The sequence below is a fragment of the Giraffa tippelskirchi genome, chromosome 5 (genome assembly GCF_054371585.1).
Source record: "Giraffa tippelskirchi isolate mGirTip1 chromosome 5, T2T-mGirTip1v1.2.pri, whole genome shotgun sequence".
NCBI lineage: Eukaryota > Metazoa > Chordata > Mammalia > Artiodactyla > Giraffidae > Giraffa > Giraffa tippelskirchi.
This window is the reverse complement of record NC_137279.1, coordinates 154,052,489-154,069,343: the sequence shown is the minus strand read 5'-3', so window position 1 is coordinate 154,069,343 and position 16,855 is coordinate 154,052,489. Positions and strand designations below refer to the sequence as shown.

Sequence of the window (16,855 nt, the reverse complement as noted above, 5' to 3'; positions counted from 1 at the left end):
CTTGCAGTCTCAATTTTCTTGAACAAACTCAGAATAATACCATGAGTGATCCTCTGTTGTTGTTCTATATCCGGTACTCATGGTCTCTGTGGCAGTTATATGCAGTGACTTCAAGTGGAAAATGGATACCAGAGAAATTGTTTGGTAAAACCAAAAAAGGCACCAGAACCCCTGATAAGCTGGTCCTTTGAAGAAGCTGGGAGGAAAACTTAGGGGAGATCAAGGATATGGACCAGGATAAAACGACAGAGGGCACTCAAGCATCCAGAGTTGAGCCTCGGCATACTGACACCACACTGCAAACACAAGTGATTCGAAGGTTCACCTTCCTGGAGGAATGAATGCAATTACTACCATTCTTTTTAGCTCTTGTCAGAAGAGTGTTTGAACTGATAGATAAAAAGTATCAGTGATGCTAGTTCAAAGACACAGAAAAAGGCACATTCTGAAAATGGGGATACAAATAGACCCAGAGTTATGATAGATCAGAATTAGAACTAGGGCAAAGCTTACCACCCATAATATTAAATTAACACACTGAATTACAATCAGCTAATGCCTTAAAGAAATTAGCAACCACTATATCACTTTGGTCCATAAAGCAAATATATTTCTCATCTGAAATCCATTTCTCAAGTCTGCTGTGCGTATCCAATTTAGAGAGTAGAGTTACTCAAGAGAATTTATATTCCGATCACTATTTATCAAGCAACCCTGAAACTGAAACAATTTATTTAGCAAGGACCTTCCTTATACTATTTTATGGGTGTAATAATTTGGTTTAATTGTCAACTGTAAAAGTGATAAGATTTAGAGAACTTAGTAATTTGTCCTTTTTATGGTAGAAACATTTCAGCAGGCCTATTTCCAGTGAAGTGACTAAATAGAGGCACAATGATTTTGTTAAAGAGAGGGAGGAAAAAGCAATTGTATAAGTATGTGTGTAAATCCTAGGCCACATCCTAATTTTAAAGCCTTCAGCAAAAAAAAGTTGAATGATTATCATTATACCATGGGCACATATTGATCTATTTAAATTAGCATCCCTCCACAATTTTAACCATACTACTTGACTGTATTAATGACAGATTCAATGAGTTGGATTGATATTGCTCTTCTTCTGGACAATGATCACAGAAAGTACAAGAAGTAATTGAAAATTCCACAATTTTTATTGGACTATGCAATATGTGAAAACACCACCCAATTACAATTGATAAGCACACTTGTATATGTACATGCACATGTACAAACCACATATACCACATATGCATACAGGCACATCACAAAACAGAAAGTGAGTTCAAGGGATGTAATTTACTTTCAACTGAAAAACCGAAGCTGTTTTCAATTCACATGAGGAGCCAGATTGCAGTGGAAGCTCTCAGGGCTCCTCCTACTTCTGTCAGCTCCCAGCAGTGCTCCCCTCGAATGGGATCTGTTGACAAGGCACCTTCTGGACACTTGCTGACTGGGACAAGAAGCTTATGGGTTTTGAATGGAAAGGATTTGCTAAATAAAGCTTCAATCCAAGCCTTCACCCCTTTTTCCTAGAGGTGGGGGAACTAAAGTCTTTGGTAGCTTTGAAAATCACTAGATGAACCAATGAATTATTTACATTTTAGAGCCTGCTCCTTGACATGGATCTCTAGATAAACCCAGTTAGGAAATTAAACTCCCACAATTATATTTTTGCAATGAAAATGCAGACTGAGGAAGCTTCTTTTTTACAACCATATTAGTGTGCCTCTGCGGTCCATTGTCAAAGACTAATTCTCATATAATCTAAACCTCAACACATCATTCTGGTGAAATTAATTCTACTCAGAGTCAAGGCTCTTTTTCGTTCTCTGAGTAAATTTTATATAACTCTAATTCTTGGGCAGTATGAGGTATTGTACATTTGAATATCTTTGATTTCTTTTAGATTCCTTCCTCGCATCTAGTATATGATTTATTTAGTTTGTAATGGTCATTAAAAAGAAGGTAGTGAATACCAGTAAAAAAAAAAAAAAAAAGCCACACTTTTAAGATGGGGCTGGCTTTATTGGGGCTTAATTCTTTCAAGGAATGATTTTATCTTATAAAATTCTGATTATTGCTCTTACTCCATCCATGCTTTTGAATAAGCTGACTTATTGGCTCTTATTTGGCTAATGACCTTTAAAAAAAAAAAAAGAGTTTCAGGTCTCATAGAGCTCTTGCAGGATAAACGGTCTCAGTAGCTTTAATTTCACTGTCTCTCATCTCCGGATCCACTCTTGGCACTGTCTGATTTGCAACCTCTTGGCTTTGTCTTTTGTGTCCAACACTTCATTTGCTCCTTCATTGTGCTAACAGGTCTTAATTTTACTGACTTTTGACCTTCAGCACTTCCTGGGTTGGGCTGAATCATTTATGACTCCTTTGCAAATGACAGAAAGCACTTGCTTGGGCAAAATGGGAAGTTATTGGTTCCTATAACCATGGGAAGGTCAGAAGCAGTAAAGGAAAAAAAGGGGGATTGCAAGAAATAGGGCTATCTCTCCTTCTCTCTCTCACCATGTCAGTTTTATTCTCTCTTGCACACAGTCTTCTTTCAGGAGGTGAGGGACATGCCATGACTTCAGGTTTACATTCTTCTAATTGGAATACCTAACAGGCAAAGACTCCTCACTCACAGGTTTAGTCTCTTGACTCTTGAAGAAGAATCGTCACTAGGCCAGCATGGGTCAGGATCTGGAAATCAGGTGGTGTTGGGTAGCTATCTATCCCTCAACCAAATATTATGGATAAGGAGGCATTGTCATGTTGAAAGATGATAGCAACCATTTCTTCTTCATGACAGAGTGTGGCGGGAAGAAGAAGGGAATTTCTCCCTAAAGAAGGAAGTCGTATTACCAAAGGAATAGAAGAATATTAGACCCCATCCCCAAATCAATTACTAGTCACAGAACAAATTTAAACTCATCAGATTTTAAGGGTAAGTCATGGGCTTTAGAATCAAATGTGAGTTCAAACCCAGCTCTGATACTTGCTATTCTCTTGGACAAGTTATTTACTAGTTCTGAGTCTATTTCCTTATCTGTAAAATGGGAATAGAATACCTAACTCAGAGGTTTGGAGGAATTGAAATAATAATCACCAAGCATTTAACAGACTGCCTGTAGAGTGCTTAATAAAATATAGAATGCTATGAGATGCTTCTAAACTCTAGCTCTTATCATGGTGCTCTGTGGTTTCTTTTTCTGATTGCTCTAATAACAACTTTGCACAACCAGGTCCAGCTTCTGGATCCAATCAGAGAAATAATTGCCAGGCTTATATTCCCACTGGGATTTTCACAGACCTCTCAGGAAATCAAACAAGAAATTTTTATTTTCTTATCAATTTTTTTTCAGTCGAAGTAATTATGAGAATAAGCAGAATAATGTTTAATTACTGGATTTACATACCAAAATAAAAATTATATATTTATCAAATAATTTTCTAATCACCAAATATATATCCATTATTGTGTTATTTGTTTAGAAAACATCAAAGAAATAGAAAGTATGTTTCTTTTCTTATAGATTTCTGTTGGGCAATGACTAGTAGATAAGAAATAATCTGGAGATGACTTAAGCTGTATAATCAAAAGTTGATTTGGTTCCTGGAGTAGGAGTTAAAGAAGGAAAGATCCCTGTGTTTGGTTTCCTGGTGAGAATTTGAGTTTGACCTTGAAGAATGACATTTATCAAGATAAAAGCAAGCATTCCACATGAGTGTCAGGAGAAAATGACTTGAACAGATATTACTGTTATAGAACTAGAACAGATATTATTGAGTTTTGAGGGAGGGACTGTTTTCTTAGCTCACCACAGATTTTACTCCCAAGGCTATGTATGAGAAGTGAATAAGGAAGAGCCACAGCCCTAGAGATCACAATAAGAAGCAAAAGCAGATTCAGGAGGTGTTAAGGCATACATGTGGTATGTGGAGGGTGAGTAAGGGTGGATAAATAGTTTAGAGGTTAGGTAAAAACCTCTATTTCCTTAAAGGTTCAGTCAAAGAAATAAAAATAAACAAAGATGAGGTCCAAAATATGGCTATACTTTTAGTGACTAAGATAAAAATAGTAAGAGAATTAAGGTCATCAGACTTGAGAAACTCAAGGAACTGTGAGGTAGGTATGCTGGATGATAGAAAAGATGCTGAAATCATGAACAATGAGGCCAGGTGGTGAGATAAAGAGGACTGTGATACAGTTGCTGAAGTCATAGAGGAAACTGGAGTTGGTCTGGGGCTGATATAATAAAAAGAAAAACAACTAAATTGGGGGCAAGTAGGCAGGATGGGCCTAGAAGATGTTTTTGGCAATGGCAACAAATGATCGACACAGAAGCTGAAATGGGGAAGTAAGACAATGTCACCCCCTCCTCACCTAGTGTGTTGGGCACGAAGAGTAGGATATGGCAGAGAGAGATGGTCTCCACTAGAGTGGATACAGAGGAAAGAGAAAATATATCATTAACGGAAAACCAAGATTGAGTTTAAGTAAGTTGATACTAAAATTTGACGATGGGCACTTTTGTCGACCACTGAACAGGAGACCTAGCTAGAACAATGAAAAGGCTATCAGAAAAATCCAAGTTGGAGAGAAATAAGAATGAGGTAGGGCTGGATAAGGATGGGTCTGTAAGAGTATCCTATTTGCCCTTAAAAGACAGGTCAAGCAGTTCTTCTTGAATGCCTTATTGCCTCCCTTTACCCTAGGTGCCCCTCTTTTGCGCTGCCTTAACTCTGAACATTTATAAAAAAGTATCGTAATTTTTGGTTTGCTTACCTGCCTCCTCCCCTGTGCTATAGGCTTCTTGAAAAGTTTATATCTTTTCCATTTTTGTGTCCCCCAAACCTGACACAGTGCCTGGACATAGATAATTCTTAACAGTTCTTTGTTGGGTGAAGAAATGAATAAATGTGAATGTGGTCATGATATATACCCTTAACATATAACCTCTTAAATTAACTCATCCCATACTTACCCACAATGTTTGTTACTGGTTTTCTGTCAGTCTCCAGAAGAAGAAATATAATGTGGACCACAAAAGTGAACCACATATATAATTTAAAATTTTCAAGTACACACATTAAAAAGAAACAAGATTAATTTACTAATATATTCATTTAATCAGATATATAGAATATTGTCATTTCAACAAGTAATCAATATCAAATTTATAAATGTGATATTTTAGGCTCTGTTTGTTTTGTCCTCTCTTCAAAATCAAGTGTGCATTTTACCCTTATATCACATCTCAATTCAGACTAGTTACATATCTTTTAAAAAAGAATTATTGAAATACAGTTGATGTACAATGTTGCATTAGTTTCAGATGTACAGCAAAGTATTCAGTTGCATACAATATATATATATTCCTTTTTAGATTCTTTTCCATTATAAGTTATTATAATATATTGAATATAATTCCCTGTATGATATAGTATATATAATATAGTGGTTCCTTACTGGTTATGTATTTTCTACACAGTAGTGTATATATGTTAATCCCAAGGTCCTAATTTATCCCTCTTTCATGCCTTTCCCCTTTGGTAACCATAAGTTTTTTTTCTATCAGACCAGGCACATTTCTGTTGCTAAATAATCACATGTAGTAGTGACTACTGTATCAGACAGTGCAGTTTTAGATTCCAGAACATAGCTAGTTCTTTCCTTTGTTTTTTAAACATCACAAATAAGATCTTTTATTTATCATCATTAATTGTCTGAATTTTAAAAGATTCTTGGACTGGTGGCTCATATCCATTAGCTCATTCGACTTTAGCACCAGTCTCATTTCCAGTAGCTTCTCCAAAAATTATCTTCACCATGACGCTCTGGAGTTTTCCCAATTCAAATTTGAGCTTCTTCAGCATTTTTACTTTTCTAACAAAGACATCATGGAGCAGATAAATAGACTGTCAAGCTTCTTCTATGTCTTTTCTGATGCTATCTGATATCAATTTATTGACTACCTCTTTAAAGTCATTTGTCTGCTCCTCTTGGGTCACGATTTCCATCATCTTCTTCTAGACTTGGCAGACCTGTTGGTGCTGGGCATAGGAAGTCTTCCAAATCTAATTGTTGCATTTTTAGTAAAACTCACACAGAATAGATGAAGCAAACAATATGGGTAGGCTTGACATCAATATGAGCTTCAATCATGATCTGCCATTTTTTGACCAGAGTACAGTCTGTCACACGTAAGAAGCAAGCCATGAAAATTAGGCAGTTTTTGGAATTCCTGAATTACTGATTTAATTACTGAACATCTTCAGTAATTAGCTTGAATTTGATGATCCTTGAGGTCATCAGATAAGATTTTGTTTCCTTGAGTTCTCATGACTAGTGTTTTCCCAGTATTTCTTATGTTGAACACATAGCTGATGTTTTCACATCATACCAACCTTAGAAAATGAGTCAGCTACATCCTTGTCTTCCTTTCTGCTACCTTCTGTAAGGCACTTGTTCTTGCCAACCACAATGTTGCTGCTCAGCATCCTTTCCCTTTTGATGGCCTCTACACCCGAAGTGTCCCCTGTTTGAATTACTCTTCCTCTAGCTCTTTTAAAGATATATACTTTCAGATATATCATTCACAAAAGATTATACACACTTATAATATGCAAACTGTACATATTCACATATATAATGTTTATAAATGGTTTAGAGATAAACACAATACAAGTTTAGTTCTTGCGCATTTGAAGTCTAATGAATATCAAGCAACTCTGCCATTTGGAAGGGAAAAAAGAGATATGGAGAGTATGTAGGGTGTCTGTAAAGGTCAGGCCTGGGAAATTCCACTGCCTTATTTCAGTCATATAACTCCATCCAGATGCAAGGAAAACCAACAAATGCAGTCTTCCTGCATATTCCGATAGAGAAAATGCTGTGATTAATACATGTCACTATCTTTGACACAATTTTATAATTTTTATCCCTAATTTTTTTGCCAGCATCCATAGAACAGTATTAAGTATTAAATAACAGGCATAATTTAAGTCTTATTTCTGATTTTAATAAAGATTGTTTTCAACACGTCTCCATTTAACAAGATGAAAGATTTAAGGAAGAGATTTACTTATCTCATCATACCAAGGAACTTTTAAAAACATCTTTCTATAATAGATTTTTATTTATTTAATGAGTGATAAAAGTTGAAATTTATCAGATATCTCCTCAGCAATTGTGGAGATAATAACAATTTTGTTTTCAATAGCTTAACATTGTGAATAATACTTTAGATTTCTTAATGTTGAATTACTTTTTCTTATCCTTAAGATAAAGTCTAACTTATTAGCATATCTGTAATATATGTATATTAAATATATATAAATACATATAATGCTTTTGAAGAGCTAGATTTCATTCACTGTTATTTTATGTAAAAGTTTTGCATCAATATTCAGAAGCAAGATTGAGCTACTTTTTAATTATTTCTTGTTAGATTTTGTAATTCATGAATGAATTTCAGAGCTTTATCTTTTTATCTCAAACTGTTAAAGCTTTATCTGAGTTAACTGATTCTTCAAAGAGAAAAAATTTCCACTGTGTTTGGGACAGTCTGTATTTCAAGCATATTGCCACCGGGCCCATTAATATTCGCTCTTATCAGTATCATATCTTTATTATAGTTGTAACATTTAACAATTTTAATAAGAATGCTTTTACTACTTTCATGCTCTCTTTCTGGCCCTCAGTATACTCTTATCATAGCAGTCTGCTCTTGTTTACTGCCGCTATATCCCTGAAATTCTATCAAAAGTAAATAATTGATTTTTTAAAGATTGCCTCCTGGGTTTTCTACATTTCCTCTACTTCAGTGGAGCTATGATTGTTTACCCTCTCCCTCTTGTGAAACTGCTGATTCTGCTGGTGTGTTCAGTCTTTACTGCTTATCTTTGTCACTGTAAGTATAGATATAACAGTACTCCCAGCTGACAGAAGTTCCTGCAGTACTGGTAGAGATCTAGATATGTGGTTCTCTGGGAAGTGATGAACCCAAGGGTGGCAAACATTTCAGGGCATGACTTTGGTGTCTGTGGGTCAACAAATAGGGAGAGTTCCCCCCTTTTCTGCCCTCCTTTCCCACAGAGAGAAAGAGGATGACTATAGGGTCTGCAAGTTTCCCTCTGAATGTAGTGAGTGAGAATATACGAATAACCTTTCACATATGCTGAATGCTGTGAGTATGGCATCTGAGTCCCTCTGCCATCATGAATCCTTCTGCAAATTTTATCTTAGGTTCACTGAGTAATGTCTACATGATGGACAGTTTTTGTTTTATAGTTGCTCTCCCATCATTTGTTCTGTTTAATAGTGCCCTCTCTTCCTTTGACAATGTCTCTTCTATCTCTCCAATCATTAGGGGTTCATATTATTAAAGGTTGCTTATTATAGAAATGTGCCTGTTTTCCTCCTGTGTTTAGTCTTAGTAATGGACATATGACTAAGCCCAAAGTAACTTTAGATTTGAATAAGTCCATCATGAGACGTCATCAACCTGACCTAGTTAATGGGTCCAAAGTTTAAACAGTGCTCCAAACCAGAGTCAGCCAGAGTCCTTCCTGGAAGTTTTTTTGAAGTAGATCTGGGATAGCCAAGGTATGAAGATATGAGCCTGAAGGACTTCAATGGCCAGCTCTCTGATCACAGGCAGAAAAATGAGGAAGCAAAAAGAAGTTGATGGGCTGGGAGAAACAGAGTTGTGAGTACTTGGTTCTGGTCACATTGTTTCCTGGAGGCCTGAATTCCTGCTCTCCCTCAGCTGTGCAGTGCTTCCCACACTGGGAGATACCCATACGATTCCTTCTCTGCCCATGTCAGTTCCAGTTGGGGTTTTTCCTGTTAACAAAGAATATAAATATACTGAGCATGGGTATATATATTTTCTGCTCTTCATCTGTTTCATCCCATGGAAATCTAATTCTTCAAGTGGGACCCTTGCTGATTTCCAGAGCTTAGAAATATTTTTCTTCTGACATTCACTGAACTGCTTCAGCAGGGAGAGCAAGAGGGACAGACTCAATGTCATCCTGAGGTCACTATCTTGGATTTATATATCTGGGTCCATTTTTAAAAGCTTTCCTTTTGTGTTCATTTTGTTTCTTCCTTTGTGACTCAGCTCTGATTATTTTCTTTCTCTTTCTGAAATATAAGCTGATTCCTGCCCCCCACCACATACACACTACAACTGAGAAATAGTGAAGAAATTCAATGTGTATGGTAAATGATATAATAGGATTTGTTTAAAAAAAAACAAAACAACGTGTAAGAGGGCTTTGGTTCAGTTCACTTTAGTGGCTAAGTTGTGTCTGACTCTTTGCCACCTCATGGACTGCAGCACGCCTGGCTTCCCTGTCCTTCACTATCTCCCAGAGCTCGCTCAAACTCAGCACCAATGAGTCAGTGATGCCATCCAACCATCTCATCCTCTGTTGTCCCTTTCTCCTCCTGCTCTCAATCTTTCCCAGCATCAGAGTCTTTTCCAACAGGTTGGTTCTTCACATTAGTTGGCAAAGCATCACTAGCATACAAATTTTGTTTCAGAAAAAAAATTTAAATGTCTAGTGATTTAAGCAATTAAGTTTTTGGGTCTTGGACTAGTCTCAGGCACTCTCTGAGAGCCTGGTATGATTTGCTATCCTGGGTTAGACTCCTGCATAGCCCTTGTACTTCGGGGCAAGTCAGTAATTTGCCTGATCTTTTCCACAGATCCTTTGTCTTCCATTTAAAACTAGAAAAAAGAAAAAAAGTATTTCATTGTTATAGCAGCTAGAAATTCTCCTTTGTACTTGTTGGTAAGAAAAAGCTATCCTAGGAAGGGGTGAAATTGGGGCTACAATCTAAAGTACTTCCTTCTTGAGAAAATAACTTCCCCCCCCAAAAAAAACTATAAAAAAAATTAGAATGTGTAATCTTTTTCTGATAACATACTTGAACAGTTTTTTATTTGAAGCAGAACTTTGCTCATCAGATGCTTTTATAACTGATGGTAATGTTTTTTTATAAGCTTGCATAAAGTTTAACCAGTCTTGATACTGACCTAACAACATTTAACCATACATCCCTTTCTTGTTCCTTCTCTAGCAATCGTAACTAGACACTTCTTTTCCCTATGAACACTCCACTAACCAAAAGAATCTCTGCGTCGTCTTCCTGTCTCTGCTGCTGCTGCTGCTAAGTTGCTTCAGTCGTGTCCGACTCTGTGCGACCCCATAGACGGCAGCCCACCAGGCTCCTCTGTCTCTAGGATTCTCCAGGCAAGAACACTGGAGTGGGTTGCCATTTCCTTCTCCACTTCCTGTCTCTGGCTAGTCGCAAACAAAACTGATGTGTGTCCACACTGAATTGGAGAGGTTTGCTCTAACGCACTGTAAAACTCACATTAGGTGAGAAAAGCCAGGCAGTCTGGTTTCCCTGGCTCTCCTTTCCCCTTACATCTTTGACAGTGTTGCCTAGCCCTGCACCTCAGTGCCTGCACTTACCTGCAGACTCCATATTAAGGCAATTTTCTAATTTAGAGTTTCCTATATTATTCAGTAATCACTCTTCTACACAGCAGTCTCTGAGAACTCTCTGACAATATTACACCTCTGGACGCATCACCTAATCTTTCATTAAGTTGTTCTCTGTGTATGTGGTATAACTCTCAGTTGGCTACAAGCTTCTTTGATGCCTCTGGTAGCCCTTTGGTAGAAATAATCTTAAAAAGACAACATGGAGGGTTTATTATGCTCCAGACACAATACTAACTAATTTACTGGCAAAGTATTTAGGACACTGCTTAGCACACAGTAAGTCATTAATAAAGATTTGTTATTAGTACTATTTATAGTCCTATGAACTTGGTACTATTATCTCCATTTCACAGATAAGGAAGCTGTGAGTCACAAAGAATTACATAACTTGTTCAGGGTCACAGAGCTCATGAAGTGGCAGAGACAGAACTTGATCTCAGTCTGTTTGACACCAATATCTATCCATATTCTTCTTAACCATTACAAAACGTTTGGCTAAAGACTTCCACACTAATCAATCTGCTTTTTGCAATAATACCCTCACAATTTTCAGAGAACTGTAAGTTGTACTCAAGACCATGTTTTGCTTCAGAATTCTTCCCTCTTTTAAAATTCAACTGCTTCACAGATATAAGGGAAAAGGCATAAATGTTTGTATCTCCTGGAGAGTTTTGAAATTTCAAGGCCATTGAAATATGTGTCCTTAGGGAGAACAATGAGTTTTTCAAAACTTCTAAGTTGCTAAGGAACTGAATTTTTTTCATGTTAACATGGTTTCAGTTAGCTCTTCTAGTTATATTTTCTCTAGTAGTTCTCAGCCACCAATACCTCTGTCATAGAATATTTGCTCTCATAGAAAGAACTAGACTATGTCCACGGTTGGGCAATATCAAAAGTTCATGGGTATATGTATAATATAAATAATCAACAATAGTATTGGAGATTCAGCCCTGATGGTGTAAAGCACCTTACTTCTTGACGTTATTTCCTTTGATGCTCACAACTGCTCTGTGATGTAATGGCCTTTCTCCTAGTCACGTTGCCAGTTTGTAGAGGGAGAAACGCCTGCTTGCGCTGTTGTCTCCTAGGGTTCTGAAGAGGCCTTTCCCTTCTTTCCCATCTCTCTTCTGTCTCCTCCTCCCTCCCAAACTCCGCGTGCCCTCTGCTTCCTCGGCGCTCTGAGGGCTAAGCCTGCTACAAGGGAACTGAGGAACGCCAGACCCTCTGGTACTTGGGGGCCCTTTGAAAGGCTCCCGGATCCCTAGGGACCAGTCAGGTGACAGAATCTCAACCCAGCAGCCGAGGTGTCATAACCTTTCCCACTTAAGCAGCAGCACGGCGCCCAGACGCCATCCCTGGAAGCTGTATAACCGGGACTCCACCCGCCCCTCGGGCCAGGGCTTCGCACTTGGGTCCCCCTCCGGATCCCCACTGCAGTGAACGAATGAGCTTGCAGGCCTGCAGGTAGATCCTAGAGGCGCTTGGCCAAAAAAAAAAAAAAAGGTGTCATTTAGAAGAAAGTTGGGTTTCCTACAGGGACTGCAGTGGGTAGTAGCGGCCACTCTCCACCTGGGGCTGCGCGGCGGCTCACGTGCGCGCTGGGCCGGAAGGATGCGCTGGCGGCGGGACTCGAACGCTGCGGAGCAGAGCTGCGCACCGCGGTCCCGGTGGCGGCCGGCTGCCGGGTCCAGTGGGGAGGAAGCGGCGCGCACGGCTAGCTGTAGTCCATCTGAGGCCGGCCTCCCTGCCTGCTCCCCTCTCTCCCGCCTCCCGCCCCAGAAATTATCTCATGCGTTGCCAGTGCGATTCCAGAGCCCCACTCGGGTGGGTTCTTTTGTTTCTTTGTTTTAATGACAGTTCCCAGCCCTTCGGCATGTCATGCGCGATTAATCCCACGGCTCTCTTGAAGGCAGCTGGGGTGAAATTTCTTCTGCACCATCCTTTTGGGGATGATTGTTTATGATGTGACGTCAGCCGGATTGATTTTTCTCTCCTGAATGAGAGAGAGAGAGAGAGTCACAGATGTGTGCGGAGGCCACAGATACTGACATTTGGAATTCCTTCAGGGCAAAGGGAGATGGGAATGGGAGCTTGAGTGTGTGCAGCCAAGACTCCAGGCTGCACGGAATTATTTAGAAGTTTTTCTTTAAAAAAAAAAAATAATAATAAGTCCCCTCCGCAGCGAGTCACTTAGGTGCTCCTTTCATGCCCGAGTCCCTGGTGAAGGTGGCGGTGTCTGATAATTAATCTCGGGTACTCAGCCGCTGCTATAGGCTTAAGACGAAGAGGAGGGGCCGGGGAAGTGCGTCACCAGGTGGGGAAGGGGCTGTGCATTTGGTGACAAGCCGGAGGGGATGGGGGTGGAGGGGAATGGGGACGGGAAATAGGTTCTGTGGGCTCTCCCGGGGTATTGTGTCAGGAGATGCGGGCTGGCTACCATGTGACGCGGTCCAGAGCTGAAGGGATTGGCCGAGGCAGCGCAGGCGGTGCAGCTCGGCCGGCTGGCTGTTCCTCTCCCTTTCTCTCGCAGCATCTTCCAGGGAGCCTGTAGGTAAAGCAGCACCAGCAGCATCCATGGCCTATCTTTGGGGTTAACACTTGTCTCCTTTGGCTTCAGCAGCGGACACAGCAGATATCTCGGCGACAGCAACGTTGCGACGCCTTAAGCTGAGACCTGGACTCGTATCCTCCTGTGTTTTTTCAGACTCTTTGGAAATTAAGGAATGCAATTCTGCCACCATGATGGAAGGTAGGATGCTTTCTGTTGTGGTTGACTGGCTACAGGCAAGGTTTAGGGAGAACAGCGTTGAAATATGTGTGCAGCCTGTGTTTGTGGCTGGTCTAGAACCCGGTTGCCAGGATGTGCAAACAGAAATGCTGCAGTTTGCTTGCAGCGGACCAGGGCTCAGACTAATGGAATCAAAGCACAGGGCTTCTGTTTAGCTCAGAACCTACAGAGCTCCCAGCTCTTATGAGAGAGAAAAACCTAAAGTGCTTGCAAGGAACTGAGATAGAGCTAGGAAAGAGCTTGCAAAGCAGAGAAGTTGGGAGAGAAGATAAGGTTTTCTGCTCTGGGTTCCTGGGACTATACTGATTAAACATTTACAGTGGAAACTTGCCTTCTGAAATTGACAGTAGATAGGAGAGGTCATTGACAGAGTTAGCCATGCTGTCATTTTCAGTGAACTGTTTAAAAATTTTAAAAATTCTTCTAAGATATTTATATCTTTGCAATTTACATCATACCCTTGGGGTGAGAGGTTTCATTTTGTCCACAGGCTCTAGTTTTAGGAGGCTGTCATTGCAACAGAATGAATGATGTGAGGAAAATATCTGGGACTCTTGTCTTCTTGTTCGGGCTCTTATCAGGTTTTTTTAAAAAGAATTTTGTGCTTCTTAAATGTGTTCCCTGTGCCATGGTTCTTAGCCAAGCATCAAATTAACTGATTAGCTTTTTGCATTCAATATTAAGTGTAAAGAGGAACTTTCCTGGGGGAGGTGTTATTTAAACTACATTTTATTCTACTAAACTACCCTTCTAAGCTTGACATGGTGACAACCAAGATTGCCTCAGAAAAGCAGCAAGCTGATTAGGAAAGAAGCAGGCAGCCCAACCCTGGCTTTGATTTTCTGCTTTCACACTACAGGATGGTGCAAAACTCCTGGCCTTTCCTAAGATGACAGGCAGAAATTTGTCCCCAGCCTGGATTTCACAATGCAGAATCGAGTGCATAATGGGTCTCAAATCTGCCATGAAAATGGCAGAGAGGCCACCTCTTAAGTCAAGGTCTGTCTTACAGATTTGAAACATTCCTTAGAAATTTACCAAAATGGAATAAGAGAATGGTTGTGGAAAAAAACAAAAAGAAAAACAGCAGTGTTGCCTATACTTATTTGGCAGAAATGAATTCTTTTTGCTCTCTCTGTCATCATGTCAAACATTGCTAATGTGATTTGGGGGAGTGAAGAACTCTATAGTCATGGCCCACAGATTTTAGAAAATAGCCTTAAAAGAGAAATTGGGTATCATTTTGTTATGGAGCCTAGTCTTGTTTGCAAAGGGTTCTTAAGCTAGTTCTTTAAACACAGGCCTAAATAAACTAAGTTTACTAATGATATAAGATTAAATCATTTTCATTAATTCAAACTGAATTTAACCTTTGAATAACAAGGCAAGACAAACAGAAAGAGCATTACTGAAGGAGTTTTCAATTAGAACCTCATGTGCATGGCACTCTTCAGAAAAAAATGTGTCTATAGAGGTACTAGATTTCTCCAGCTAAATTTCATGTAGCATTTCTTAATAAATCTACACACATTCTGATTAGATTTTAATCTTACACAGGGAAGTGGAAGATTTGCTTCTTGCCTTATAAACTATGGACGAAATTATCTCTGAAGGAAGTAATATTTTTTGATGCTTGTTAATGATTCTTCTGGTAATATTGTCTATTGTGCTATCCCAGAATGTCAGCTCAAAGCCCTGTGATAAGCTTATCTGAGCTGACTACACTGAAAGGAAAACTGTAACAAAGACTTGTGTTGGAGCTGAATTAACACTATTTCTCTGCGTTTGCCAATTTTATCTAATGAAGGATGTTATCTTAACACTGTTAGGAATTAAAGGTGACACTAGGGGTGCGGTTCCCATCCATCAGATCCTTGCAAAAGAAATTGGACAGGTGTTTCCAGGGGCTTAAAAATTTAAATGAAACTAATATTTTTTAATCTACCTATAGTTCCTGCTTCAGTGCTATTCAAGACTTATTATCTTCTTGGTTCAGTGACCTTAGAAAGGCTGGTGGGAATCTTAACCAGAAGTCCACTTTGCCTATCAATGGCCTTCCAACTTAGATGCCAGCCTTTCTGCCAATATATGCAAGTTTCTGATAATGCATCTCACAATTTCACCTCTGAAATGCTCTTACTCTGAAAGTGTGTCATAGCAGTTATCATTCCCACTTAACTCTTCCCTAGAGGAGGCTAGGCTTCTGTCTATCAAGATAGCATTGGAAAGATAAGAAACCCCCTAAAAGGAACCTAAAATCCAGTCATGGCAGCTGTCTACCAAACATCAGTGGGCTTAGAGAATGTGTCACCAATCATCCAGGTAGTTAAAATGCTATGTCTTCTCAATTAATACATGTGACACACACAATCACACACACACAGACACTCATGCACAGTTATACACACATATGTCATCTGCCCATATACATTATTCTAGAAAGGGAGAGAACTCACATTTGCATGTATGTGTTTTGATATTTATTAATGTTCAGGAAAAGCATGGCCATGGCAAGTTTTCAAAGCTGCTTCTCTACTTTGTGTAAAGCAAGAGTAAACAAATATTCATCAGAATTGCTCGTTGTTTACTTTTGTGTTCTCATTTTGATGGAATAGGATATATGCTCCATTCATTCAATGTCTGTTGGAAATTCTGGCCATAGAGGAGCATTGTTACTACCTCCCCACTGATTTCCAGTATCACAGAAGGCAGTGAAATAATTCTGCAGGGACCTCAAGCACGTTACTGGTATTATACTTTGTGGCTCCATGACTCTTTTCAAATATTTTTCTTTCAAAAGTGTATTTTAAGGGACTTGATTTGTTGATTTCTACATTTAAAAATTTTTTTGGCAATGGTTGATATTGGGTCTTTCCTACGAATATCATGTGATGTGGAGCCTTAAGTAGTATGACTATGAAGGGAAAGAGGATGAGCAAAGGGAATTATCAATACTCATAAAGGGTGTGTGTATTGGCCAAGCTTAGAGTGCAGTCTGTGTGATTAGAGCAACTGTTCAAGGATTTTGTTGTTTTACATATGTTATTATTAAAGTTTGAAAATGACCTTTTAGCTACTTTTTTTTTTTTTAAGGTAAGTGAAACTGAGTCAGGGTTTCCAGGGACATTTGTTAATTTGTAAGGCAGTATGGGAAGTTTTCCCTTGCCTGGCAGAACTGGACTAAAAGTGCTGATGTTGTCAGTTCCCTATTGAGGTTCTTCGAAGTTTTACTGGAAAGAAAAGTTTGGGGGTGCCAATGGTTTCATCCTAAAATAATTTTTAAAGTTAGCAAGCATATTTTAAGGATTCACTGGGTTTAATTGCAATGTGCAGATTAATTTAATAAATTTTATTGTCTTTATTAGTCACAATAACCTATCAGTAAGTATATTCTGCACTGAGTGCTTCTGCAGTACTATTTCTAAACTACAAGAATAAAAACTAATACATTGAGGTAAAAAAATAGGAAAATACATTTTGGACCTATGTTCATCACAAAGCTCCTAGTTTTGATCCCCCATAACA

At 39.0% G+C, this 16,855-nt stretch overlaps 1 protein-coding gene and 1 pseudogene across 21 annotated transcripts in view; one reads left to right on the top strand and one right to left on the bottom strand.

Moving 5' to 3' along the window:
• The first annotated feature begins 4,286 nt into the window (after positions 1-4,286).
• Positions 4,287-16,855, top strand: part of SGIP1 (SH3GL interacting endocytic adaptor 1) — a 233,782-nt gene continuing 221,213 nt past the window's right edge. For 7 of the 21 annotated variants that reach the window (XM_081490837.1, XM_081490835.1, XM_081490822.1 and 4 more), the window contains exons 1-2: positions 4,287-4,515; positions 13,160-13,291. In XM_081490837.1, coding sequence (XP_081346963.1) covers positions 13,282-13,291 — 10 coding nt within the window. In that variant the 5' untranslated portion in view covers positions 4,287-4,515; positions 13,160-13,281. Of the gene's footprint in view, positions 4,516-11,615; positions 12,007-12,137; positions 12,367-13,159; positions 13,292-16,855 lie in introns of those variants that run through there. The other 14 variants (XM_081490836.1, XM_081490834.1, XM_081490820.1 and 11 more) reach the window with 5 other exon arrangements.
• Positions 5,725-13,118, bottom strand: LOC145505277 (small ribosomal subunit protein eS1 pseudogene; annotated as a pseudogene).